Source organism: Ostreococcus lucimarinus, chromosome 5 (genome assembly GCF_000092065.1).
Source record: "Ostreococcus lucimarinus CCE9901 chromosome 5, complete sequence".
In the NCBI taxonomy this organism is placed as follows: Eukaryota; Viridiplantae; Chlorophyta; class Mamiellophyceae; order Mamiellales; family Bathycoccaceae; genus Ostreococcus; species Ostreococcus sp. 'lucimarinus'.
Window position 1 is genome coordinate 698,055 of NC_009359.1, and position 24,971 is coordinate 723,025.

General features: G+C 59.9%; 11 protein-coding genes across 11 annotated transcripts; 6 read left to right on the forward strand and 5 right to left on the reverse strand.

Moving 5' to 3' along the window:
* Window positions 1–45: 45 nt before the first annotated feature.
* OSTLU_31882 (predicted protein) lies at window positions 46–996 on the reverse strand (the record flags this gene model as incomplete). The annotated part of the gene is made up of 1 exon (XM_001418051.1): window positions 46–996. One exon carries the CDS (start codon window positions 994–996, stop codon window positions 46–48), a length of 951 nt encoding a protein of 316 aa, XP_001418088.1.
* Window positions 997–2,397: 1,401 nt separating this feature from the next.
* Window positions 2,398–4,521, forward strand: OSTLU_38543 (predicted protein; the record flags this gene model as incomplete). Its single annotated transcript, XM_001417809.1, has 2 exons — window positions 2,398–3,691; window positions 3,758–4,521. 2 exons carry the CDS (start codon window positions 2,398–2,400, stop codon window positions 4,519–4,521), a joined length of 2,058 nt encoding a protein of 685 aa, XP_001417846.1.
* Window positions 4,522–4,576: 55 nt separating this feature from the next.
* Window positions 4,577–5,827, reverse strand: OSTLU_92801 (predicted protein; the record flags this gene model as incomplete). The annotated part of the gene is made up of 1 exon (XM_001418052.1): window positions 4,577–5,827. The coding sequence occupies one exon, from the start codon at window positions 5,825–5,827 to the stop codon at window positions 4,577–4,579; it is 1,251 nt and encodes a 416-aa protein (XP_001418089.1).
* Window positions 5,828–5,966: 139 nt separating this feature from the next.
* Window positions 5,967–6,536, reverse strand: OSTLU_31886 (predicted protein; the record flags this gene model as incomplete). The annotated part of the gene is made up of 1 exon (XM_001418053.1): window positions 5,967–6,536. One exon carries the CDS (start codon window positions 6,534–6,536, stop codon window positions 5,967–5,969), a length of 570 nt encoding a protein of 189 aa, XP_001418090.1.
* Window positions 6,537–6,701: 165 nt separating this feature from the next.
* Window positions 6,702–7,956, forward strand: OSTLU_24600 (predicted protein; the record flags this gene model as incomplete). The annotated part of the gene is made up of 1 exon (XM_001417810.1): window positions 6,702–7,956. One exon carries the CDS (start codon window positions 6,702–6,704, stop codon window positions 7,941–7,943), a length of 1,242 nt encoding a protein of 413 aa, XP_001417847.1. The 3' UTR covers window positions 7,944–7,956.
* Window positions 7,957–8,048: 92 nt separating this feature from the next.
* Window positions 8,049–8,444, reverse strand: OSTLU_31888 (predicted protein; the record flags this gene model as incomplete). The annotated part of the gene is made up of 1 exon (XM_001418054.1): window positions 8,049–8,444. The coding sequence occupies one exon, from the start codon at window positions 8,442–8,444 to the stop codon at window positions 8,049–8,051; it is 396 nt and encodes a 131-aa protein (XP_001418091.1).
* Window positions 8,445–9,515: 1,071 nt separating this feature from the next.
* Window positions 9,516–9,737, forward strand: OSTLU_9500 (predicted protein; the record flags this gene model as incomplete). Its single annotated transcript, XM_001417811.1, has 1 exon — window positions 9,516–9,737. A coding segment is annotated over one exon (222 nt), but the record flags the coding sequence as incomplete, so codon positions are not given.
* Window positions 9,738–13,352: 3,615 nt separating this feature from the next.
* Window positions 13,353–13,550, forward strand: OSTLU_9854 (predicted protein; the record flags this gene model as incomplete). Its single annotated transcript, XM_001417812.1, has 1 exon — window positions 13,353–13,550. A coding segment is annotated over one exon (198 nt), but the record flags the coding sequence as incomplete, so codon positions are not given.
* A 7,985-nt stretch (window positions 13,551–21,535) lies between these two features.
* On the forward strand, window positions 21,536–21,892 carry OSTLU_31890 (predicted protein; the record flags this gene model as incomplete). The annotated part of the gene is made up of 1 exon (XM_001417813.1): window positions 21,536–21,892. The coding sequence occupies one exon, from the start codon at window positions 21,536–21,538 to the stop codon at window positions 21,890–21,892; it is 357 nt and encodes a 118-aa protein (XP_001417850.1).
* A 76-nt stretch (window positions 21,893–21,968) lies between these two features.
* OSTLU_92802 (predicted protein) lies at window positions 21,969–22,769 on the reverse strand (the record flags this gene model as incomplete). Its single annotated transcript, XM_001418055.1, has 1 exon — window positions 21,969–22,769. One exon carries the CDS (start codon window positions 22,767–22,769, stop codon window positions 21,969–21,971), a length of 801 nt encoding a protein of 266 aa, XP_001418092.1.
* Window positions 22,770–24,528: 1,759 nt separating this feature from the next.
* Window positions 24,529–24,921, forward strand: OSTLU_31892 (predicted protein; the record flags this gene model as incomplete). Its single annotated transcript, XM_001417814.1, has 1 exon — window positions 24,529–24,921. The coding sequence occupies one exon, from the start codon at window positions 24,529–24,531 to the stop codon at window positions 24,919–24,921; it is 393 nt and encodes a 130-aa protein (XP_001417851.1).
* Window positions 24,922–24,971: the final 50 nt, after the last annotated feature.

Here is a 24,971-nt window from a genome sequence, read left to right on the forward strand (position 1 = left end):
TCGTTTCGTTCGTCGTCATCGTTCGTTCGTCGTCTCGCGTTCGTCTCACTCGATGCCATCGGCCGCGTCCACGACCGGGATGCGCACCATGAATCCGACGCTGTCGCCCTCGCGTTCCGTCTGCGCGCCGTACCGAAACACGAGCTCGAAGAAATTCGCGTTGTGCGAAATCCCCAACAACAGCGTGCTCGGATGGCTCGCGCACCCCAAAAACCCGCGCTGAAGATGTTTCACGCTCAGCGTCACGCTCGTCCCGATCGCCGCGCTCTTAATCTCCGCTAATCTCGCCGCCACCCCCCCCGCCTCGGGCGCGCCCTCGTCGTACTCGTCCGCCTCCTCCGGCAGCACGCGCAGACCGCGATACTCCATCCCGAGCGCTCGCACGCTCCCCCCGCTCGCATTCATGTACAGCCCCCCCTGCCGCGTCGTCGTCACCTCCACCACATCGCTCACCCGCGCGAACCGCTCCACGCACTCCCGCAGCGATTCCAACGCGAACCGGTCGCACTCCAACCAATACCCCACGTCCCGCACGCTCGCCTCCACCGCCGCCTCGCACGCCCTGACCTCCTCCCCCCTCAGCGGTCCCACCACCGGCACGTCCCGCTCCACCTCCACGCTCGCCTCCGTCGTCTTAAAGTTTACGCACGGCGCGCTCGCGCTCGCCGCGCTTCGTCGCCGTTTGATCAGCCTGCACTCCGCCCGCGTCGCCTCCAGCGCGATCATCCCTCGCACCGTCCCCGCCAGCGCGCTCGGCTCGAGCTTCACCGCGATCTTATCGTCGCACGCGGACGAGATCCTGCACCGCTCGAACACCTCGTCGACGCGAAAGTCGGCGTGCGCGGCGACGCCGTCGGCGACGCGCGAGCTTTGGACGACGCGAACCGTCGTCGGCGTCAGCAGCAGCGTCGCCTCGCCGCCGAGCCGGTCGAACACGGGGGCGAAGCGATCGAGCCAGCGCGCGCCGACGTCGCCGAGCGTCGCGCGGAACTTCATCGCGCGCGGCGTCGCGATGTGTCGCGACGAATTCAAATTTAAATCCGAGCTGTCGGCGACACATCTCGACGCACCGCGATGTCGCGGCGCGTCGACGCGATGCGCGACGCGTGCGAGACGTGGCGGGAGACGTTCTCGACGACGCACGGGCGAAGCGCGACGCGCGCGGACGTCGAGCGCGACGCGAACGCGCGATTAATGTTTCGAGCGTATAAAAATGCGAGAGACGGACGAGGGGGGGGCGACGACGACGGCGCGAGGGACGCGGCGCGCGCGACGCCGAGGAAGAGGACGACGCGAACGTACGGCGAGATGCGCGAGATGCTGCGCGAGGGGGGGGAGAGCGATGGGGAGAGCGATGGGGAGGCGATCGAGGCGACGCCGATCAAGACGCGCGGCGACGGCGACGGCGACGGGACGACGCGAGCGAGCGACGCGCGAAGGTCGCCGAGATTGCTCGAAAAGCGCGCGAAAGGCGCGAACTGGGACGGGCGGGACGCGCTGCGGGAGATGGGGGGGAACGCGACGGCGGAGGGGGGGGGGGCGAGCGGGGCGAGGGCGAAACCGGCGTGCGCGCGGCCGCTGACGTGGACGGACGCGGAGCCGAGCGCGGGGGGGTTTAAATCGAGGCTCGCGAGGAGAGCGGGCGCGGGTGGAGAGGGCGGGTTCGCGGCGGTGAAACGGGCGCGAGACGAGGCGATCGAACGCGGCGGTGGGGTGGAAGATTTGCTGTGCGAGGCGACGGTGGCGGCGATGCGTAACGAGGCGGCGGCGCCGAAGAAGGCGACGATGGAGTTGAGCGTGAGCGCGATGTTGAAGCAGGACGGTTCGAAACGGCGTAAGAAACCTGCAGAACGATTCGTGGGCGCGGCGACGAGCGCCGGCGTCGCTCGTCGCGCGGTGACGTCGACGAGCGGCGCCGCGAGCGAGGACGCGGCGCCGAAACCGTCAAAGACGGCGGCGGAGATCCGCGCCGAGTTCGAGGCGGAGAAGGCCAGGGTGAAGGCGATGTCTGGTAAAGGTAACTACGTCAAGACGAACCTCAAACGCACGTGGAAGTCCAAGGTGAAAAATGGCGCGCGCAAAAAGGCGGCGCAGCACTATCGATTCGGCGGCGGACGACGTTCAAAGAACAAGGCGGAGGATTACGAGGCGAAGGATAGAGATCCCAACGCACCGCCACCCGAGGCGCCTTCCGTGTGGGCTTCGGGAGAGTATCCACTCGAGCCTCCCCCTGAATGCGCGAACGCGACGGAAGACGAGAAATTGACGCCGGCGAAGAAGGCTTTGCGAGCGCGAGAAGTCGCAGACGGCATCGCGCGAGAGTACATCACGGCGGCGGCGGCGGAGAGCGCCAGAGCCGAAGCCGAGCGGCGAGCAAAGTTAGAAGTAGGACCAGAGATGCAAGCCGCGGTTTTGCGAGCGAAGAGCGATCCTAGCGAAGCGAATCTCACGGAAGTTCTCAATCGAGGATTCGGTCACGAACAGTTTCGTCCTGGACAACTCGAAATCGTTCAACGCGTGTTGCGCGGAGAAAACACGTTGGCGCTTTTGCCTACGGGTGCGGGGAAGAGTCTTACGTACCAGCTTCCCGCGTTACTGTTGCCCGGGCTCACCATCGTCATCTCGCCTTTGCTCGCGCTCATGGCGGATCAAATGGATTCTTTACCTCCGTCGCTTCCCGGCGGAGCTTTGCGAAGCGACATGGATCGGAGGGACATGTGGGAGACGCTCACTCGCTTGCGCGCGGGAGAACTTAAAGTGCTATTCGTATCTCCCGAAAGACTGCTGAATGAACACTTCGTGAATGATTTGCAGAACGTACCCGGCGGCGTTTCACTGGCGTGTATCGATGAAGCGCATTGCGTGAGCGAATGGTCGCACAACTTTCGACCGGCATATCATCGATTGGGCCGCATCTTGAACGATCGAGTTCAAGCGCAGACCACGCTCGCGCTCACCGCGACGGCGACGAAGAAAACCGAAGTGTCATTGATCAAGCAGTTGGGTATCCCCAGCGAAGGCGTCATGCGAAATGTTCGAGTGAGAGACAATTTAATTTTGTCCGTCATGCGCGTGCCCGACGTGGCGCGCGAAAGGACTCTGTGTCACATGTTGAAGCACGATGAATTGTTGCAAGAGGGGAGCATCATCGTTTACACCGCGACACAGCGGGACTCCGAGCGCGTGGCGAGTTATCTATACAACGAAGGCATCAAGGCGAAAGCGTACCACGCAGGTCAAGAGCCTGCGCAGCGGAGACAGACGCAAGCTGAATTCATGATGAGCAGAGTACGCGTCGTCGTCGCCACAATCGCGTTCGGCATGGGTTTAGACAAATCCGACGTACGCGCGGTGATAAATTTCTCCCTGCCGCGATCTCCCGAGGCATACATCCAACAAGCGGGGCGCGCGGGACGCGACGGAGCTCCCGCGGCGTGCGTCACTTTTCTCGATCCAAAGGATTATTTACGCTCGAGATCGCTGACATTTAGCGACGGAGTGGACCGACCTTCCATCACGAGACTTTTGCAATCTGTCTTCGAATCCGGCCCCGTGATGAAAAAAGCTAAAGACGAAGCGGAGTGGACACCGTGCGTGGGTGCGTTATCCGCGAGTGAGATGGAAATCAAGCTCGACATGCGCATAGAAGCTATCGAGACTGTGCTTTCGTGTTTGGATCTATGGGGTGAAGGTCTCATTGATATTCGTTCAAAAGACCCTTCGTCGGTGAACGAACTCGACGCCGCACACGCCAAAGGTCTTATTCGGATCTTGCCGGATATTCGTTCGACGTGCGAGGCACAATTTTACGGGCGTTCGCCGGCAGAAATCGGCAAAGACTGCCCTCTCGCTGCAGCCATAGTGAAGCTCGTGCCAAAGCCGAAAGCGTCGATGTACAAATTCAAGATTGTTGACGCGTGCATGCACATGCAAACCGGTTTCGAAGATGTCGCATCGCAGCTGAAGGCCATGTCGAAGAATGATAACGTGACGTACACGCTCTCCGATCGAGCAGTTGGTTTTGAAATCGTCCGCGCGCCACCAAAGGATATCATTCCTCTCGCGAAGGCACTCGCAGACCATTGCTCGGAGATTGAAGCGTGCTCGGTCGGGAAATTAGACGCACTGTACAACGCCATGGATGAAGCCGCTAACGCGGAGGACGAAGAAGCCCAAGGCGAGCACCTGCGCCAGTGTTTAGCAGAGTACCTGAACGAAGATTCCGACATGCTCCCGTCGCCGCCCGAGTGCGTCAAGCAAGAGTCGCAGCTCTTGGCGCCCGACATTAAAACTCTCCTCGCGCACAGAAGCGGTGGCAAGGTTGGCGGAGCGGGGATGATGACCGCGCGCGCCATTGCGCGTGTTCTGCACAAGCTCCATTCTCCGGCTTACCCGAGCAAGGAGTGGTCGCGACATCACACCTGGGGCCGACACGCTGAGGTTGACTTTAAAGTCATCCTCTCTCGCGCTGAGGAGGCAATCGCGAAGGCGCGCGGGATCGATACAGGCGCTCTCAAGTAATCACAATCGCGTAGCGAATGTTCTAGCAATATTATATTACACATAGGTAGACCGTTTATTTCAACAAGTCGCGAACTTGCCCAATGGACGCGATGCCGTCGCTGACGCCGCCCACGAGCGTCGACCCGACGTTCGTCACGCCCGAAGCCACACCGCCTACGATCGTCGTACCAGCACCGAGAATGGTCGACGTTACGTTCCCGACGCCATCCGTCACTCCGCTAAAAATTTTTCTGTGAAAATCGTTGAGAATTTCCGTGACCAACCCGATGCCGACGTCTTTACCCAGTTGACCGGGTCGACCGATGAAATCGTTCATTTCAAACTGCGTGAATTGGAAAGGCGTCGAAGCGACGGAATGAATCGTCAACGACCAGTCGTAGAACGTGAGATTGTTCACCTTCAACACCGTCGGCGCTCGCCGTAAAGAAAACGAGTTCAAATGCTTTTCTTCCTCGTCATCGATAGGGGAGGCTCTCTTCAGCTTGTCTAAAATTTCCGCCAAAGCGTATAGGCGTTTAGTGACGTCCGATCCCGCATTTTGCAACGTTCCCAGCGCGGCACCAGGAAGTTTCATCGCCTCTTTCAGTTGCGCGTCAATGGCCTTTTGCGTCGCCTCGAGCGAATTTGAGATACCCGCGAAAAACCCATCCGCCGCCGGCGCCGCTGCCTCTGCCTCAGATTTTTCCTCACCCTTCACCTCCACCACTTTCTCGTCTTCGCGCGCGCGCATGATTTTATAATTTTTCGCCCGTCCACGCTCCTCGAGCACGATCGACCCGCCGCTGACGAATATTTCGTCGACTTTCGTCGTGACAAATCCGAACACAAAGTTCCCCACTTGCATCCGTCCCAGCGCGCTAAAAAAATCAATCGCAATTTTAATCTCGTCAAACTTCGCCAAATGCGGCGACGTGAACTCGGCAGCATCCGAGTTTCCGATCGTCAAACGTCGCAGTGTCACCTCGTTCATCCGCACGCGGCACGCGTCCAACGCGCACGTCGCCGTCGTTCGCTTCCGAAGCTCCATCAAACACCGGTTCCGCGCCCACTCATCGAAACGGTTGACGAAACGATCACGATTCGCGTACGCGAACGCCGCGAACCCGCACGCGACGACGATGACGAGCGCGAAAACTTTCACGACCAAGCGAAACATCAAACCGACCAACGACGCGCCACCGAAAGTCATCGAGGACACGAATTTGATCTTTTGCGACTTCGCGAGGTCGAAGTTTCCACTGAGCACGTCTTCGCTCATCGCCACCGCGAGCGTCTTGAGGACGTCGGGCGCGAGGTCCTCCATCCTGAGGCGGCGAGGGGCGAGGCGACGAGTGCGGACTCGGTCGAACCACGAGAACGACTGAAAGCACTGCAATTACAAGCTAAGCGCGCGCGACGCGGAAACGAACGAAACGCACGAAATGTGTTCGCGTCGTCGCGGTTCACCGTCGCTCATCACGACGCTCGGAATCGTCGCGGTGGAAATCCCGACTTCGACTTCTACTACGGCTTCGACGCCGCTCGCGACGCTTCTCCTTCTTCCTTCGCCGCCGTCGACGCTCCGACGCCGAATCTGACGATTCCGAACTCGAATCACTATCATCGCTCGAATCACGTCCTCGTCGTTTCTTCTTTCTCGACGACTTTTTCCGTCCTCGCCTTCGTTCGTCGTCTTCGTCTTCGTCGCTCCGCGCGTCTCGTCTCCGCCTCGACCCTTTACCCTTCCTTCCCTCCCCGCTCGTCGACGTCAGCGGCGGTAACCCCAACGCCGCGCGCATCGCCGCCTCCTCCGCCGCTTTCACGCGCGCGAACTCGCTCGCGGTCGATTTTTCATCCTCCGTCTCCTTGTCCCTGTTGTACCAGTACACGTCTTTGCCTTTGCACCACCTCCCCGTCGTCGCCTTGACGCTGTGCCCCAGGTAGAACTCGCGATCGGCGCTTTCCTTGACGTCGTTCCACGAGAACTGATCGCGGCCGCCGCGCGTGCCGCCGCGCGCCGGCCCTTCGGCCATTCGCGTCGCGTTTTGAGGTTTGTCCCAAAACAGCGCGCGCTTTTCGGCTCTTCGGGACGCCACATCGCGCGTCGTCGCCGGTCGATGTCGCGCGCGCTCGCGGTCTCGATCGCGCCGAGCGACAGCGCGCGTCGCGCGCGATCGCGGACGCGAGAGAGAGGCGCGATGACGCGCGCGGCGGCGGCGGTGGCGCCGTTTGAGTTTCAGACGGCGACGAGGATGGTTTTCGGGAGGGACGCGCTCGAGCGCGTCCCGGCGCTCGTGCGCGAGCTCGCGACGTTAGAGGGCGTGGACGTGGAAAAGAATCCGGTGTTCATCGTCGCCGGGGAGTCGACGCGGTTTTCAGAGCGACTGGAGCGATTGTTGAGGGAGGGCGGCGTCGGCGGGACGACGCGGACGTTTCACTGCCCTCGCGGCGAACCGACGGTGGCGAGCGCGCTCAGCGCGACGGAAGCGGCGGTGGAAAGCGATTGTGGAATCGTCATCGCGATCGGTGGTGGGACTCCGGTGGACACGGCGAAGTGCGTGGCGGCGATGATTACGAACCGGCGACCCGGCGAAAATCCGGATTTGTACGAGTATCTCGAAGTCGTCGGACGCGCGCAGCCGCTGACGAAGCGCACGGCACCGTTCATCGCGATTCCCACCACAGCTGGACCGGGGGCAGAGGTGGCGAAAAACTCCGTTCTCGAGGCGGGTGATCGTAAGGTGTCGATGCGGCATCCATTCATGCTGCCGTCGGTGGCGGTGATAGATCCGATGTTGACGCTGAGTCTGCCGCGCGCGGTGACGGTGGACACTGGACTGGACGCGCTCACGCAGTGCATCGAGCCGTACGTGTGTTGCGTGCCGAATCCGATGATTGATGCGATTTCCATGGCTGGCATCGTCGCCGGCGCTGGCGCGCTTCGCCGCGTCGTGGACGACGGCTCAGACATCGACGCGCGCGAGCAAATGTGCCTGTGCTCGTACTACGGCGGCTTGTCCTTGGCGAACGCCAAGCTCGGCGCCGTACACGGGTTCAGCGGAACGCTAGGTGGTTTACTACACGCGCCGCACGGCGCGATCTGCGCATCGCTGCTGCCGCACTCGTGGACGATTAACATCGCCGCGTTGGAGGGGCGCGTCGCCGCCGAAGATCCGGCGCTCGCCGCGCGCGCGCTCGAGCGATACGCGCAAGTCGCGCGCGCGATCACGGGGAACGCAGACGCCACGGTGCAAGACGGTATCGCGTGGATCGTCGATCTGTGCGAATACTGCGGCGTACCGGGATTGGGAAGCCTCGGATTGAAGGAATCCGATTTCGCCTCCGTCGTGGAGAAGTCAAAACAGAGTTCGTCCATGAAGGGCAACTGCGTGGCGCTGAACGACGCCGAGCTCACGGCGATGCTCAAACTCGCGATGTGATCTCGACGCGCGACGACCATCTATTGTTTTTGATCACTACTGTACACGCGCTACAATTTAGCTACCCACGCGTCGACGGCGGCGCTTCGACCGCGCCTACGCGCGCTACAATTTAGCTACCCACGCGTCGACGGCGGCGCTTCGACCGCGCCGCCACGCGTCGTCGTCCTCCTTCGACTTGTCCACGCGCAAACTCTCCGCCGCGCGCGTCCATCCAAACCGTCTCAAAGCCGCGTCCACGGCCAACCCCACGGCGTTACAATCCTCGACCACGCTTTGATTACTCCGATACGCCGCGCGATCGCCGATGATGTCGCAATCCCCGACCATCGCCGTCGCGTACCTCCGCCCGCGCGCGTCGCCCGCGCCGTCGCCGTTTCGCGCCTTCGCCTCCCTCAAAATCATCTTCACCGCGTCCCGCGCCTCCGCCGCCGGTTCGTCGCCCTCCGCCGTCTCCACCACGAACACCACCGTCGCCTCTTCCTCCGTCGCCGCGTCCATCGCGCGTCTCGTCGCCGTCACCGCGCACGACGCCACCTCCGCGCGTCGTCCCGCGCCCTTCCTCGTCCACGCCGTCGCCACCATCGCGCTCATCTCCCGTCCCAGCGCGCCGCCGAGGCACACCACGCGCATCGCGTCTTCGCCGTCGCCGTCGCGCGTCGTCGCGCGTCGCGCGCGTCGTCGCGCGCGTCGCGCGATCGCGTCGAGCACCGCGTCGACGCACGCGCGCAGCGACCGCGCGACGTCCCAGAGCGCGTGCGCGCGCGTCGCGCGCGGCATGCGCGCGCGGATGGCGATCGATCCGCGTCAGCGCGCCGTCGACGCGCGCGTATGCGCAAACAGTCACGGGTCGATCGATCCGCGTCAGCACGCGGCGTCGACGTGTGCGCAAACAGTCACGGGTCGATCGACATCTCGAAATCGCCGCGGCGCTACAGTGGACCCGCTTTGAAGGGTGACGAATCGCCATGTAGCGCCGCGCGATTGCACGCTAAAATCGATATAGTGTTGGACCGACCGCGACCGACCGACGGGGCGCGACGGCGCGCGCGCGCGCGAGAACCCGCTTTGAAGGGTGACGAATCGCCATGTAGCGCCGCGCGATTGAGCTAAAATCGATATAGTGTTGGACCGATCGCGACGGCGCGACGGCGCGCGCGCGCGCGCGAGACGCGCGCGCGCGAGCGATCGCGACGCGAGACGCGGGAGACGATGCGGGAGACGTCGCGACGCGAGACGCGGGAGACGACGCGGGCGACGACGCGGGAGACGACGCGACGCGAGACGCGCGACGCGAGGCGCGAACGTCGAGGAGGGCACGGGACGATGCGGCGATGGCGATGCGTCGACGCCGTGGTCGTCGGCGCGGCGTTGATGTTGATGGCGACGGTGACGTCGGCGTTGTCGGCGCGCGGCGCGGGCGCGCACCGCGATGCGGAGGGCGAAGGCGATGTCGGCGGCGTCGTCGACGACGCGGCGGACGCGAGCCGCGGCGCGAACGAGACGGCGGGGAACGACGCGACGGCCGCGCTCGGCTGGGGATGCGACGAGACGCTCCGAGGGTGGAGAGACGAAGGGTATCGAGGGTGCCAGACGAGGACGAGGAACGGTCGCACGTGTCAGCAGTGGGATTCGCAGTCGCCCCACGGGCACTCGAGACGAAACTGCGCCAAGGGCTCGTGCGGGCGCGGGAACAACTACTGCAGAAATCCTGACGGCGAACCCACGATCTGGTGCTACACGACGAACAGAAACGTACGCTGGGAGTATTGCGATCCGTTACCTCAACCGGTGCATTGTGCGGGACGTTGGGGTTCGTACACGTCGTGCGACGCCTTGTGCGGGAGCGGACGCAAATACAAGACATACACGGTGACCAGAAACGCACAGCACGGCGGCCGCTCGTGCAGTTATAGCAACGGGGCCAAACACTATGCAGATTGTACCACCTCGTGCGCCGCTCCGACGGTTTCCATCGGTAATCCGTTGACGCGCGTGGCGTCAAACACTGTTGATTTCGGTCTCTCGGTGAAACACTCCGTGGCGTGCGGCGGCGATTGTCTAACGTCAGCTTGGTCGAGGCGATGGATGGTTAAAATCTTCGCGACGGTCAGAAAAGACGGCGTTTCGTGTTCATCCTACGGCGCATATCTCCCTTGCAAGCGCTGGGACGATTTTCGAGACGACACGACGCACCCATCCCAGTTACTGGGATTGACCACGGACACGGGCGCGCTCGATCCGGGAACGTACGTGATCGAGTACGTGGCCGTCTTGAATCACTACATCACGAAGCAAGAGCTGTCGCGCACGACAGGGACGCACACTTTCTCCATCGAGCGCGGTTGCGAATCGATTTTACCTTCGGCGTCGTCGGACAGCGGCGTGGAAAACTCTGAACTCACCAAGTACGTCCTGTTGTCGGCGGATGATTTCGTCCGCGCGCCGTGCGACAAACTTCACGACGTGCGGGAATCGATCTTTCGCAAGTACGACACCAATCCAACCGACGGCGTACTCGATTACGACGAGCTCGACCGCGCGATTCGCGAACAAGGTGGAGACGGGTACATCTTGAAAGTGTGGAACCAGATTCGCCCGCTTCGTCTGTCGCTCGGCCACTTCATGGAGGCGATCGTCGCGCCGCACACGTGCGCGTCGTCTGAAAGCGTGCAGTCCGTATCTTTTAAGAGCGTCGTGTATCCGTCGACCGAGGCTGGTCGAGAGACGACGCGTAAGGATTGCGCGAAAAACGCCGGAGCGATGGCTGTGGACTGGGGGTACGGACCTAAAAATCCACCTAAGTCGGGAGACACTGTGTGCGTCTTTGTGGACGGCGTCTTGTTTCAAGTCAACGAGCCGAAAAACACAGCGCCGCCGCACAGTAAGGATCATCACTCCGAGGTGGCTGGACTGTGGACCCTGACAAAAATTACCGATAAGCGACCCGTCGTGGGTGCGATCGGGGACGTGCAACCGTCTCTCGTCGCGCAGTTCACCTTTGACACCGAGCGCGAGATTGGAGACACCGTCAGAAGCGATCGCATTTTCTCCGCGGCGCCGCTCGCCTCGGGAGAAAAGGCTAGACCGTACATTTCGTATTCAGGTCAGCATATATCCGCGTGCTCGGGAGCGTCCGGTGGTCAGTGCATCGTAGCACGCGGAGACGGTTTTAACTACGTCGGCGATTCACTCGGCGGCGCCGTCGCGTTTTCAGCTTGGGTCAGGGTCGCGGAGAGCTCGGCGACGACGTTGATTGAATTCAGCGGTACGGATGGACAACTGAGGAATTCTTTCACGTTGGTCATGGACTGTTCTTCATCCGCGTGTACGCTGCGCGCGTCGTACGATTCTGTCGGAACTGGTGGCAATCTCGCAAAGAAAGAAATTTCGGCGCCAATGCGTCAGTGGGTGCTCGTGGGTTTCACGCTCAGCCATAACGCCGGCTTGAAACTGTTCGCATTGCCGGACGATTCGACGTCGACGACGACTGCGAGTCACCCCTCGTGGCCGAAAGACACGCTTCCAAAACTTCCAAACATCAAGCTCTTCTCAGCGTCGAGGGGCGGTGGTCAGCAGCACATCGACGACGTTCGATTGTACGCCGGCGTCATGGACATGGAAATGTTTTTCATCGCGCGCGACTGCGGACGAGGCACGTTGTGCGCAATGCGCGCGCACGCGACTCCTTCGCATCGCCGCGTCGTCTGCGTGTTCACGCAAGTCAAGGGCGCGAAGACGGGACAGCCTGCGTGCGCCGGCGCGTTGTACTACGACGGAACGGCGATCGACGTACGCGCATCGATGGATCTCGCTGGAGTCTTTTTTGAGTTTCGAGACACCGCCTGGGAAGAAAAGTCGTTTGAAATCGAGCGTAGAGCGCCGGCGGTCAACGGTAACTTTGACTCCAAATTTGATACCGTCGTTCTGATTGAAGGCGGGTTGAAGGGCTGCGCCGCAAAGTTCAGCTCCATCACATACATAGATAGGGATGCCTCGTACACGCCCTACTCCGAATGGCTGTATCGCATCACGACGAAGAATCCGGATTCAGACGACGCAAATGAGATAACGTACTTGTTGTCTCCCCAGCTCACTTTCCGCACGCCTTGGATGTCGCAGATCGAGGGACGCGTGCTGGCCGGCGCGTCCACTGAGGGAGTTCGAAACGTGCGAATGTGTGCAGAATTCGACACATTCGTGACGCGCACGCCGGCGACTGAAGATTTTCAAGCTGACGTTGAGTATGAGAATCTCGCCGCTTTCAAAAGTGTGACGCATTCAAACAGAGCTCAAACGTCTACGTCATACGTCGTCACGGATGGCGATGATGCGGGCAAAAGCAGCAACGTCGACGCTAACGAGCACATACGAATCAATCTCGGCAGTTGGGCATCCGTGTCGACTGTGGAGGTGTGCCATAAACGTCTGGAATCATCGGCGACGTCGATGTTCAGCGCGCACGTCCAAGATTACGACCCGGGTAAAAGTACTTACTTTGGACACGATTGTTTGATGGACTCGGTGAGGGACGTGTGCGACGAGACGCTCCGAGGCCAGGGAGGCATAGGGTATCGAGGGTGCCAGACGAAGACGAGGAGCGGCCGCACGTGTCAGCAGTGGGATTCGCAGTCGCCCCACGGGCACTCGAACCGAAATTGCGCCAAGGGCTCGTGCGGGAACAACTACTGCAGAAATCCTGACGGCGCACCCACGATCTGGTGCTACACGACGGACAGATACAAACGCTGGGAGTATTGCGATCCGGATCCGTTACCACACGCGTGTTTGACGTACACGTGTAAAGGCACCGACGTGAATTCGTTTCACGGACAGTACGTCACCGTGAAAGCCCTGACGAAGGCTCAAGTGACGGAAATCAAGGTCAACGGTCGCAAGACGAAATGCAAGTACACCGCGGTCACCGACGATGACGGCGAATACGCGATGGATCTCAAAGACACCTCAGGCAAGCTTCCGGTGAAAGCGACGCTGCACATCGGGGCTTACAAGGAGGAAATTTTCCCTGAAACTACGGAAGTCTTGATTGACTCAAAGAGGAACGCTCAAGGACAGTACCCGGTCCCGAAGAGTCAGGCGCACAACGTGTTGCTCATTCTTCGAGAGAATTTCGAAACCTCCGAGCTTGGAATGCTTCGAAACGACAGGCGAACCGAAACCACGTCTTCGCCGCACGCGTCGGCGAATGGAGTTTACGTGGACGAATTTGCAGCTATGCAAGAGCTCGGATACGACGAGTTTGAAAACGCTGATGAATTTGAAAACGGTTTGCAAAACGACCAAACAGAGTACGATGTCCATCACGATGGCGGAAATGAGACGGCGGGGAACAACACGACGGCCGCGCTCGGCTGGGGATGCGACGAGACGCTCCGAGGGTGGAGACACGAAGGGTATCGAGGGTGCCAGACGAGGACGAGGAGCGGTCGCACGTGTCAGCAGTGGGATTCGCAGTCGCCCCACAGGCACTCGAGACGAAACTGCGCCAAGGGCTCGTGCGGGAACAACTACTGCAGAAATCCTGACGGCGAACCCACGATCTGGTGCTACACGACGGACAGACGCAAACGCTGGGAGTATTGCAATCCGTTACCTCAACCAGTAAACTGCTACGGTTATTGGGGACAGTGGTCGAATGAGTGTACTCCAACTTGCACGAGCGGCCGACGTTACAGATGGAGGTACTACAGAATCTCGAGATATCCTAGGCATGGCGGTCTGAGTTGCTCGTACAAAAACGGGCAAAAGGGCTGGGGGTACTGTCCGCCGAAACCGTGTCCAGTGAATTGTGATGGCAGGTTTGGATCGTGGTCGACGTGTAGTGCGAAGTGTGGTTGGGGCAAGAGACAAAAGACGTTCACAATACACACAGCAGCGGCACACGGCGGCCAATCGTGTAGTCACAAGAACGGGTACACGGTAACCGAAAACTGTTATTCCCAACACTGTCCGCCACCCCCGCCGCCACCCCCGCCACCAGGCGCCGCCGAGGTGGAGGAATTCATCGAGTGGGTGCTTTTGAAGGGCGTCGAATCAAATCGAAAAGGGCATGTCGAAAGGACGCTAACAGGGTCAGGATGGACGGCGGGTGCTGTGAGTAAACGCGCCATTCGTGGAGCATCCGATACCGTTCGAGGCGTCTCCGCCGTGTGCAAAGAGTCGACGAGCCAACACAGGATGATTGCGATGAATTCACAGTCGACTGCGGATTCCACCTCTTACCAAAGTCTTGATTTCGCAATTTACTGTTTTCCTTGGAACTCGGTGAGTTATGTACGAGTCTATGAGAGAGGCAAAGCTTTTGGGAATGCTGCAAAGGCGTATAGTGAGAGCGCCGTCGTTCAGATCGCGCTCAACGATGCCGGCAAGGTGGAGTATTTCGTGGACGGTTTGAAGCTCATGACGAGCGATCAGACGGTGACGTATCCACTTCACGTTGATGTGAGCCTACACGAACAAGGCGCGTCGCTGGAGGATGTGCGCTGGACTAGGAGAGTCTCGTCACCTCCGCCCTCACCTCCACCTTCGCCGCCTCCGTCCCCTCCGCCTTCGCCGCCTCCGCCCCCTCCGCCTTCCCCGCCTCCGCCGAATCACGAACTCGAGGACGTTGATTTCGACGGATCGGGTAATGTGATGCGGAGCGAGTTGGTCGACTACATTGAAGCTATCACAATATCGTCCGAAGGTGGCCACGTCATCATTACGGACGATGTATGGGCGAAGCTCGATCGGGATGAAGACGGCGTGCTCGACGCGACTGAATTTAAGGACGTTGTGAACCGTATCGAGGCGCAACAGTTGGTCGTGGAGCCAATCATCGTGTTCCCACTTCAAGATGCCCAGTACATGTACGATTTCAGCATGTTTCAGACGTCTGACGACGCTGCAAATAGCGGCCCGCGCACGGGCCACGTGCTAGAAGGCGGCGAATCGTGTGAAAATTTGATGATTGTGAGAAGTCGCTCCGCCACTCTGCCGTTCGGAAACGCTCAATGGACAAAATTTTACGAGACATTGCGAGACGAGCAACACCGTTTCGAGTGCAGAAATCTGAGTAAAATCGAGGTTCCAGCAATCGACGTCGGCGCGGTGGACAGCACGTACGTCATACCCGTGCTCGCGCACAAGAACGGCACGAATTACCTCATACTCGACACCACGTCCGTCGCGGTGCATACGTCGAACGAGACGAAAGCGTTGGATATGATGCATCGAATGACTCGAGATAACTTTCGTCTGCGCGTTCAAGCCCAAAAGCGGCTTCCGGATATCTTGCACAGCTTTAACAAGCCTCCCGTGCCGCGGGGTGCGTTGCCCGAGGCGCCGAGTGACGAGGAAATCGTCGAACAGGTATTTTCAGATCAAGTGGCGTTGGATAGGGTCACTTTATCAGTCAAGCATAAACGCGTCGAAGAGAAAGACTTTACGGATGACACGACAGTTATCGTAAACGGTGCCGTACTGTTCCCCAGGGATCTCGTCGAACAATCCAACGACTGCGGACTCTTCAAGGCGACTATTGAAGTATTCGAACCCGAAGGAGAAGTTGAGGAATACCATACGGATGAGCGAGGCTTCTTCAAGTTTGCTCTCACTCGTGGGAAAACGTTCAACATACGCCCAAAATACAAGAATCACACGATATGCTACGCTGGCAAAACCATAGAGAACGCTGTCGAAGACGTGCACACATGCAAAGGACGCAGCGTGGTCAAGACGCTTCCAAACGTTCAAGATGGCAACTTTGTATTTTTCACCGACGTCACGCGAGGTGTCATCGACCTTGGACTATACCACGGAGAGTGTGAACGGCGATACAGCGGTGCTGTGTTTAAGATCACGCCGATCAATGGATGCCACGCTCCAAAGTTTGTGAAGAGCGAAGAAGTTGAAGGGTGGAATGTCGCAAACACCGGGATGAGTGAGGACGCTAAATTTTGGCCGTTCGCCGCCATGGATTACTCGATCAAGCTCGTGTCGGGGCCTGACGTGAATGGCATCCAACCGTTGATTGAGAATGAGCCGTGGGCGGACGGATGTGGTACGGAGCCTGGCTCGATGGTGGCTTTCTTTCGATCACGAAACGCCCATGAACGAATGGCGGCCATGCGCGACGACTACGATTTGGTGACAATTCGGTACAAGTATCACGGCTACATTTGCGTTGAGATCGTGGACATTCCCAAAATACGAGATCCATTGGAAGTCTGTTACGATCCAAACGAAGCGGACGGTAATCTCACGATTCAACATTTCCTCGGAACTACGACTTCCGAAGATTTGGGCAGCGTGAGCGGTCAGATTCTTCTCCAAGCGAAAGTGTTCGAATTGCATCTTGATCAAGTCGACGGCGAGCCTGTGCTTTCAAAATGCTTTGAAGCGTTACCTAACAAGGAAGCTCAGACGGGCAGCACTCTGCTCAGTTTCAGACAGTCGGTCACCGATGAAGACGACAATGAGTGCCATCCAAACCGAGGCGGCGGACCACTGTGTGATTTTGACACGACGATCGAGCCTGCGTCCGAACTCGTCATTTGGAATACAGACGGTGATACCAGCGTGGAGGTCGTCGCTGGTACGCCTAATCTCGCCGGTAATCATCGACGAACTGTGGAATTCACCATCAAGCGCTTCGATACGTACAAACTCGTCACCGCGTACGCAAAGCGTGAGCTCATACCTCTGGGCTCGAAACCTCGAGGAGAAGGGCTCTTCGGACCGGACAGTGACGATGTCTACTGGGCGACTGTGCCTTTGGAGGGTTTGGTCTACACCGTCGTGCACGATCCACCCGGTGGTCTCTCGTACGCGGAATTATCGACGGGCTCTCAAATTGGACTTCAGTTTGACTTGGTTGGGAAACGTATGGCGAGCGAGGGCAAAGGTGGGGCGTCGAAGAAACAACTTCCCGAAATCGATAAGTCCGTCGATGTTGGTTTCAACGCCGGATGGATCGCCGAAGGTTCTTTGTCGACGGACCTGCATTTGATCTCGTCAAAAGGCGAGTTCAAAACTAAAACGGATGGTCCAACGATGCGTATAACGAGCAAAGAAGACAAGGGGTGGAGTCTCGAAACCACGACAGAACGAACGATTCGTTCGAGCAAGGACGCAGGTACTCCTGGGAGAGCAGGCGATGTCATTCTCGGCGGTGGTATCGAGCTCGTGTACAAAATATCGGACATCTTGGATGTCGTAAACGATGTTCGAACACTCAAAAAGCCTTGCTTGTACGTGTATGGCGAAATCACGTGGTTACCGCGAAAGCCGACGTCGTACATCATGAGCGTCGCGTCGATCGAGACACAAGTCATGCCTAATCTGTACTACTTGCGAACGTTGGTGCAGGAAGGTGGCATCGAAGCAGACGGGTCGGAAATGTTTTATGACTGCGCTTCCGGCGCGACGAGTAAAGAAATGACCAAGTGCACGAAAGAGGATCAAATCGAAGCTTGGATGCAATATCTCGACAACAAGATTGACCTTTGGCGTCGAACACTTGAATGGTCTTCTCCGAAAGTGTTCACCATCGATGAGGGTGGTGTGAAGACGAAGTTTTACGAAGCCATCGAGAGAATCACAAAACCGGCGTCTGATGGTGGTTTTATGCACACGAACTACAAAGTCCAGGTGGAACAATTCAAGAAGGCGTACGCCAGACCGATTAAGGATATTATCGAAGAGGTCGGCAGTGCTTGGGATTCAAGTTTCTTCATGATGCCTTTCAACGGTATCGGCCCACCACCGTTTTTTGACGACCCGAGAGTAATTGGTGGCGTGGATTGGATGCTTGATTCGCGGTACTGGGAGTATGGTAAAGGCGACACAGCTACGTACAGTAGAATCCGTGGGATTACACCTCGGACGGATTCTGACGCGAGAATCGCCGCTTTTGCCTCCTTGGATGCCATTGTCAATACCGGAGGCATCATCGACACGGTGACGAAGAATTTAGACGCGCCGAAGAAACTCGCCGCCCGTCGCAAGGCGGCTGCCGCCGCTGCTGCTAAGATAAGTAAATCGTATGCTGCTAAGCAAAGGCTATTAAAGGCGGCCTCTAAATGGAAAAGTCTTGCAAAGAAACCACCGCCGGGATTCATCACGAGATCCGCCCAAAAGCTCACGGCGGCCAAGAACATGGCCACAAAGGCGGCCAAGACCACAGCCGGACAAGTTGCGGGCGCCATCTTGCTCAGCGCGGCGGTAGCGGGCGCAGTCGCAGCTGGCCCGGCGATGGATCAGATGGGCTACAAGTATGCCGCCTATCCACGCAAGTATTACGAGGATGGCATACCGGCATTTGAAGAAAACTTCTTCGACGATGATTCTGGAGTGCTCACAAAAGAAGACCAAGCCAAAGATGAAGACGGGATGCGAGGAGCCTATACGTGGGGGATGTTCAGTTCGGCGACGAACGATTTGTTGCGACAATTTAAAAGTTGTGCCGGGAGAGAGTGCAATCGCGATGATATCAGAGTCGAAACGCTGTCGATGAGCAACACATCTTTCGGCGAAGACTACTTACTTTGGAACACAAATGACGCACCTGATGTGTCGCGGAGGGTCGTGGCGTCCTTCACGGGTGGACAAGCTGCTACGGGTATGAATGTGACGACGAACGTGAACGCTACAGACGGTGTACCCGACAAGGGGACGTTATTATTGACGTTCGGCGGCGGTGGTCACACCGCAGATTATTCATTTTCTTCGAATGAAAAGATTGCAGATCTTCACACCAGCCTCGGTGTTCAACTGTCAGCAAAGCAGTCCAACAAATACAAACTCAAACTCGGAGGCTTGCTCGGCTCGACCGTTCAACTTGCCATGGCGCTCGGCGGGGTGGACGATGAGGCTGTCTATACCTTCAAAAAGTCATTCGCTGAAGATCGAACGTTCGCTTGGAACAGACACGCCTCTCTGAAAACGTTGTACAGTCTAGGTGACGCTCAACTCGGAGATAAGTTTGTCGTGCAGGTTGGAGAAGACGTGCGCTTTGGTACGCCGGTGTTCATCACAAAGGGTGGCAGAAGCTCGTGTCCCGGTGAACCTTTGACGATGTTTCGACAGGCGGGCTTTTCCTTATCCAAAGAAACTTCGTTTAACGAAAATCTGAATCCTGATGAAAGTGCTTTGTTACACTTGAAATTGACCAACGAGTCGCCGTACAAGGAAACGTTTCCGCTCGGAATGCGCATTGTTGACGGTCTCGTGATGTCGGTCCACAAAGTGATTCAGGACATGTACGAAACGCTGGCCAAGGAAGACGTGACAGGGTTGGACGTTTTGAAAGCCGTCGATAATTCGATCGCGTCGCTCGCTATCGGGAAAGATGCCGACGTCATCAAAACAATGAAAGAAAACGCGCGAGTGGCCGTGGAAGAACACTCGGCGACAGCAGTGGACGTCGCAGCGGTGGTTGTACAAGCCTCGCGGAGAGCTCCACCAACGTTTGAAGACTTGCAGAACATCGAGTTCAGTATGGGTGGAGAGGAAGTATACTTTGGCGACGTATTACCTCTAAAATTTGTGGACGGTGAAGATTTGAAAGTTCAGAAGAAGGTACTTGAGACGTCTTTCGCGCTTACCGTGACGGCTGCGAGCCCGTCGAGTCTTCGACTGGAGCACGTCGCCGTCGTCGTCATGAGTTTATGCGAACACGAAATCAGCCTAATGTCAAAGTTCGGTCGAGAACCGATCAGCACGAACACTCTTCCGCTAGGATTGATGACGTGGAATCAAAAGTGTCCGAAAGTCGCCTTCGACGGTTCCACAGTGGCGGATTACTTGTTCTCGAGCGTCTCATCTGCCACGCCCAAGCCACTCAAGTTGACCGTCTTCAATCCGGACGGAGCTTTGTTATGGCCTGGCTCTTCGGATGACGTCCGAGCTATCAACCCGAATCTTCGATTCGTTCGGTTGCAATATCGTCCCGCGAGCGGCGGCGAATGGATCACGGCAAAGTCTGAAGACAGCGATCCAAAGTTCAGTTACAAGAAAAACCTGTTATGCGACGGGTCACGTCTCGGTGGTTGCACTTTTGACTGGGACGTCAATAACCAGTACGAAAAGCTTCTCAGTGGCTTTAAGGATAACATTTACGAGTTGAGATTGAAGAACTTTTGCTTTGGCACGGAAAGTCGTCCGATCAGCGCCTTGGCGGACAGCACCGTTCACGAGTACGTCTCTGATCAAATCCTCACGCTCAGAGTGGACACCAAGACGCCGATTCCCGGCAGGTCGTATCCTTCGTTCAAGCGATTTTACACTGTCGAGTTCCCCGAAGCGATCGACTGCTCGGATCAAAAAGTTGCCATCACGAAGAAACGCGCATCCTGCGGAGACGACGGGCAAAGCGTCAATCAAGCCGTGAGCGAAGACGCAATCAAGTCAGGCTTTGACTTCCAATGCTCCAATAACGAGGTTGGCTTCAAGTGGATGGTTGGATTTCCTAACACTGAAGTGGGTCAGTACGCCGTCGAAGTGAGCGGTGTTCGTGACGAAGCCGGGAACGCCGCCGCGCCGTTTACCTTCGTCATGGACGCGAACTGCGCGTCTTCTCAAAAGCTGTCCCTCGCGCGCTTCGGTCTAGGCGCGAAGAAACGGTCGACTGAGGAAACGGGCGATGTGCCAACGAGTGCATTTGACGTTCCAATCACATCGATGCCCGGCACGTGGGTTCTCGCGGGGTGCTGCCTCGTCGCCGTCTTCGCCGTCGTCGTCGGCGTTTTCCGTCGCGCGCCGCGCGTCGAGGACAAGGAAAAATCTCCACTCTCCTTTGTCGCCCGTCGACACCCGCCGTACGGCGCGGTGGTGTAAACGACGGCACAACACCACCGAAGCGGTCGTTCCCGAGATCATCACGAACGACGAATTTTGATTATAATTTCCATGAAAACAAATTTTTACGACTTCACTCCGCGGGCGCGATGATTCGAATCGTCACTCGCGCGCGCGACGCGGCGGCGTCGATGGGCGACGGCGCGACGACGACGACGACGCACCGGTTCGAGCGACGCGGTCTCGTCTTCGACGCGCGCGTGCGGCACGACGCCGAGGCGCGCGCGCTCGACGTCGCGCTGCGTCGCACCGACCGCGCGCGCGCGACGACGACGCGGTACGCGGGCGCGTTCGACGGCGCGTGGATCGAGCGCGTCGCGAACCGCGCGCGCGCGGCGACTTTCGATCGACTTCGAATCGTCGACGGCGAGCGTCGCGCGCGGTCGGAGGCGGAGGCGGAGGCGGTGGGGCGGTTGGCGCGGGCGCTGCGACGAGGGATGGACGGCGGCGACGACGCGAGCGCGGCGGACGCGATGAGCGAAAAGACGCTGCGGCGGTTGCGGGACGGGCAAGACGCGGACGACGACGATGGCGTCGAGACGCGGTACGTGTTGATCGCGACGGAGATCGCGGAGGATGGGACGCGGACGCGCGTGCCGTTGCCGCTGGACCGCGTCGACGCGCGAATCGCGGCGGCGGCGGCGCGGTCGGGGAGGGACGAGACGAAAGCGAACGAGGACGCGGCGGCGCGGCTGAGGGATGCGTTGAGGGCCACGACGCGGGAGCGCGATGAGATGCGGCGCGCGTTGGAGCGACGAGCGAAGGCGCAGACCAGGGCGGCGTTGAAGGCGCAGGCGGCGGAGGCGAAGACGAAGGCGAAAATCGTCGAGCTCGAGGCGGAAAACGAAGCGTTGCGCGAGAACGAAACGAAATTGAAGGTTAAAGTGCGCGATCTCGGGGCGACGTTGAAGTCGATACAGCGCACGCGAGGTGGCGCGGCGATCGCGGCGGCGCCGGTCGTCGGCCGCCGCGTCGTCGCGTCGCCGCCGCGACGCTCCTTCGTCGACGCCGGGGACGAAATGCTCGATGAAATCGACGCGAGATTGCACTCGCTGCAGACATTTCTGGCGCGCGCGAAGGACACGAAATGATTAGATTAGACTACTAGTGTGAATTAGAGACGGCGACAAAATGATGCTAAGCTAAACGCTACTGTACGTGCTACGTTTACGCGAGTCGTTCGCGGCGCTCGCGCTTCGGTCTCTCCGCCGCCTGTCGCTTCGGGAGCTCGCGATCGAAAACGTCGTCCCACGACTCTCCACGATGCCGTCCACAAAGAATTTTCACCACGGCGTCGATGTTGAGGACGGTGTGCGTTTGCTCGGGCCTGTGTTCGCGAATGGGTAATCGCGCGCATCGAAACGAACTCGCGTTCGCTCGCGTCAGGCTCGTCCGCATCCCTCGCGTCGCTAAATCGACGATGCCTCCGACCACGTACACCTTACTCGCGTCCACTTCATCCAAAACCTCGGAAGCGTCCGGCGACATGTACACGACGTCGCGCGCGTCGAACGCCTCCTCAACGCTTCGCGGGTCCATCTTCACCGAAGACCATCGATCGCTGAAGAAAAACTCTCGCGACTCTTCCGCGATGGGACCGCTGAAGTCACAATACGTCATCGCGAGTGCGTCTTCGCGGTGCGCGATGCCGACGCACTCGCAGAGCTGCTTCGCCACGCTGCGTCTCGCTCGCGTGGAATCTTGCTCGTACGAGACGTCCACGGCCACGCGCAAGGCGTCCGGGTTACTAAACCGTTCCGATAGTTCGACGTTGGACTTCTTCTTCGACTTCTTTTCCCATTGCTTCTCGCTCTTGCCCGCGGCGTTCGCGAGCGCGTCTTCGACGGTGAACGCGACGCTCGGCTCGAGCGGCGCCGTCGCCGTCGATCCGAGCGCCGTCGTCATGAACGATTTACCGAATCTGCACAAGCTCACCTCGGTGACGTTCTCGTACCCCAAAGCGCGCATTTCGTGCGCGATGGGAACACCGCTGATGAAGACGTGCCTCTCGGCGACGTCGCGAAACTTTTCAAGCGCGGGCGCGTACTCGGACGCGCTCGCGCCCGGCGCGCTTCTCCCGTCGCCGTCGCCGCCGCCGAGCGCGACGCGGCGACCGAACGGTAAATTCGCGACGAGCGCGCGCACGCGCTTACCTTTGCACCCGTACGCATCGTCAAAAGCACCAGGAACCAAAGCGTCGCGCTCGATCACGTTCGGCATCGCCGATGACTCGGGCGCGCGCGCGACAAAGTGGCTGAGATTTTGCTTGGCCATGACGACGGCGCCCGGCGACACGTCGCCGCCCGCCGCGGCGAACCCACGCGTCCACGCCGCGTGGAGCATCGTTCCCGACCCACAACACGGATCGACGATGACGCTGTCACCGCTTCGAGCGTCGAACGCGCGCGGGTCGTGCGCTGAGGCGACGTTGACGCACGCGAGCGCGATTTCCGCGCGCGTCCCCGCGCTGAAATGCCGCGGCTTTCTCGCCCAATCCACCGCGCGCGCGCTCGGGCTCGACGGCGACGGCGCGTACGTCACCAAACCGAACACGTACCCCCCCAAACCCTCCACCACCGCGAATCGCATCGCGTTCGACCGCTCGTCTCGCGAATCGTCGAGCCCGCGCGCGCTCCATCGCGCCACGACGCCGCGAAATCGCCTCGACACCTCGTCGCTCGACATCCTCCTCGCGTTCCTCGCCACGCAGTCGTGATAAAACGCCACCGCGCGCGTCTCCACGCGCACTCTCATTCCCTCGACCGTCTCCAGCAGCTCCTCCGCGCTCGCCGCGCACGCCAACGGCATGATCTCCGCCCGCGTCCCCGCGCACGCCCGCGTCGTCCCGTCGCCGCCGTTCGCCGCCGCGAACATCCCCGCCTCCATCGCCCGCGCCGCCGGCCTCGTCACCGCCGCCACTTCGCACGCGTACGCGTTGTACAGATTCTCGTTCTTGTGCGTCAGCACGATCCTCGGCGTCGTCGTCGTCGTCGTCTCGCGCTTCGTCGTCGTCCCGCCCGCGTCGTCCCTCGCCCACAGCCTCGCGCACGCCGCCGCGCCCTCGCGCGACGACAGCGCCCAGATCGCTAACACGTCGTCGTCGCACGCGCGTTCGCGGTCGTTCATTCGCACGCGGTCGCGCGCGCGCGCGAACTCGTCGTGGCGCGCGTCGACGATCGCCGTCGGTGGAAACCGCCCACCCTTCGAGCTCTTCGACGCGCGCGCGCGCACGCGACGACGCGCCGCGCGGGGCATCGACGCGCGTACGTACGATCGCGCCATCGATCGCGCCATCGCGCGCGTCGCGCTGTCGCGTCGTCGCGCGCGGACGCGCGAATGAATCATCGACCGCACTGCGCGCCGATGTCGACGCGCAAACGCGAGCGAACCATCGCCGAGCTCGTCGCGCGGTACGAACGACAAGGGACGATCGTTCGCGACGCGCTCGACGCCGCGGCGCGCGTCGTGAGCGACGACGCGGGCGCGGAGGCGGTGGTGGAGGCGACGCGCGAGGCGACGCGCGAGGCGACGAAGCGACGGCGCGAGGACGCGCGCGAGGCGCGGGAGCGCGAGGGGGGGCACGCGACGGTGACGGTGACGTGCCCGAAGTGCGGACGGGGGGTCGGCGCGCGAAGGTTCGCGTGGCACCTCGAGCGGTGTCTCAGGGCGAACGCGGCGTGAGCGACGGCGAGCGACGGCGACGGCGAACGCGAGGACGAACGACGGGATGAAGGCGAAGGCGCCGCAGGCGCAGGGGATGCGATGGATGAAACGGTGTAAGCGCCGGGCGAAGGAACGGGCGCGGGCGCGCGCGGAGTGGGGAGAGGCGAACGGGGCGGACGCGCGAGCGGAGACGACGACGACGGAGACGACGGAGACGACGGAGACGGAGACGACGACGACGACGACGACGAGCGCGTTGGATCGAGCGTTGCAGAGCGGGAAGAAGAAGAATAAGGGTAAGGCGAAGAAGAAGGAGTCGTACGCGGTGCGCGCGGCGTCGACGGTGCGCGCGGGGGTGTCGAAGAAGCGCGACGGCGCGAAGACGAGCGAGGCGACGGCGCCGAAGTACGCGAGCGGGAATCCGTTCGCGGCGCTCGCGATGGCTCGGAAGCGATGACGCGCGCGATTCGGATGGTTCGAAAGGTGCGATCGTCGCTGGGTGTAATT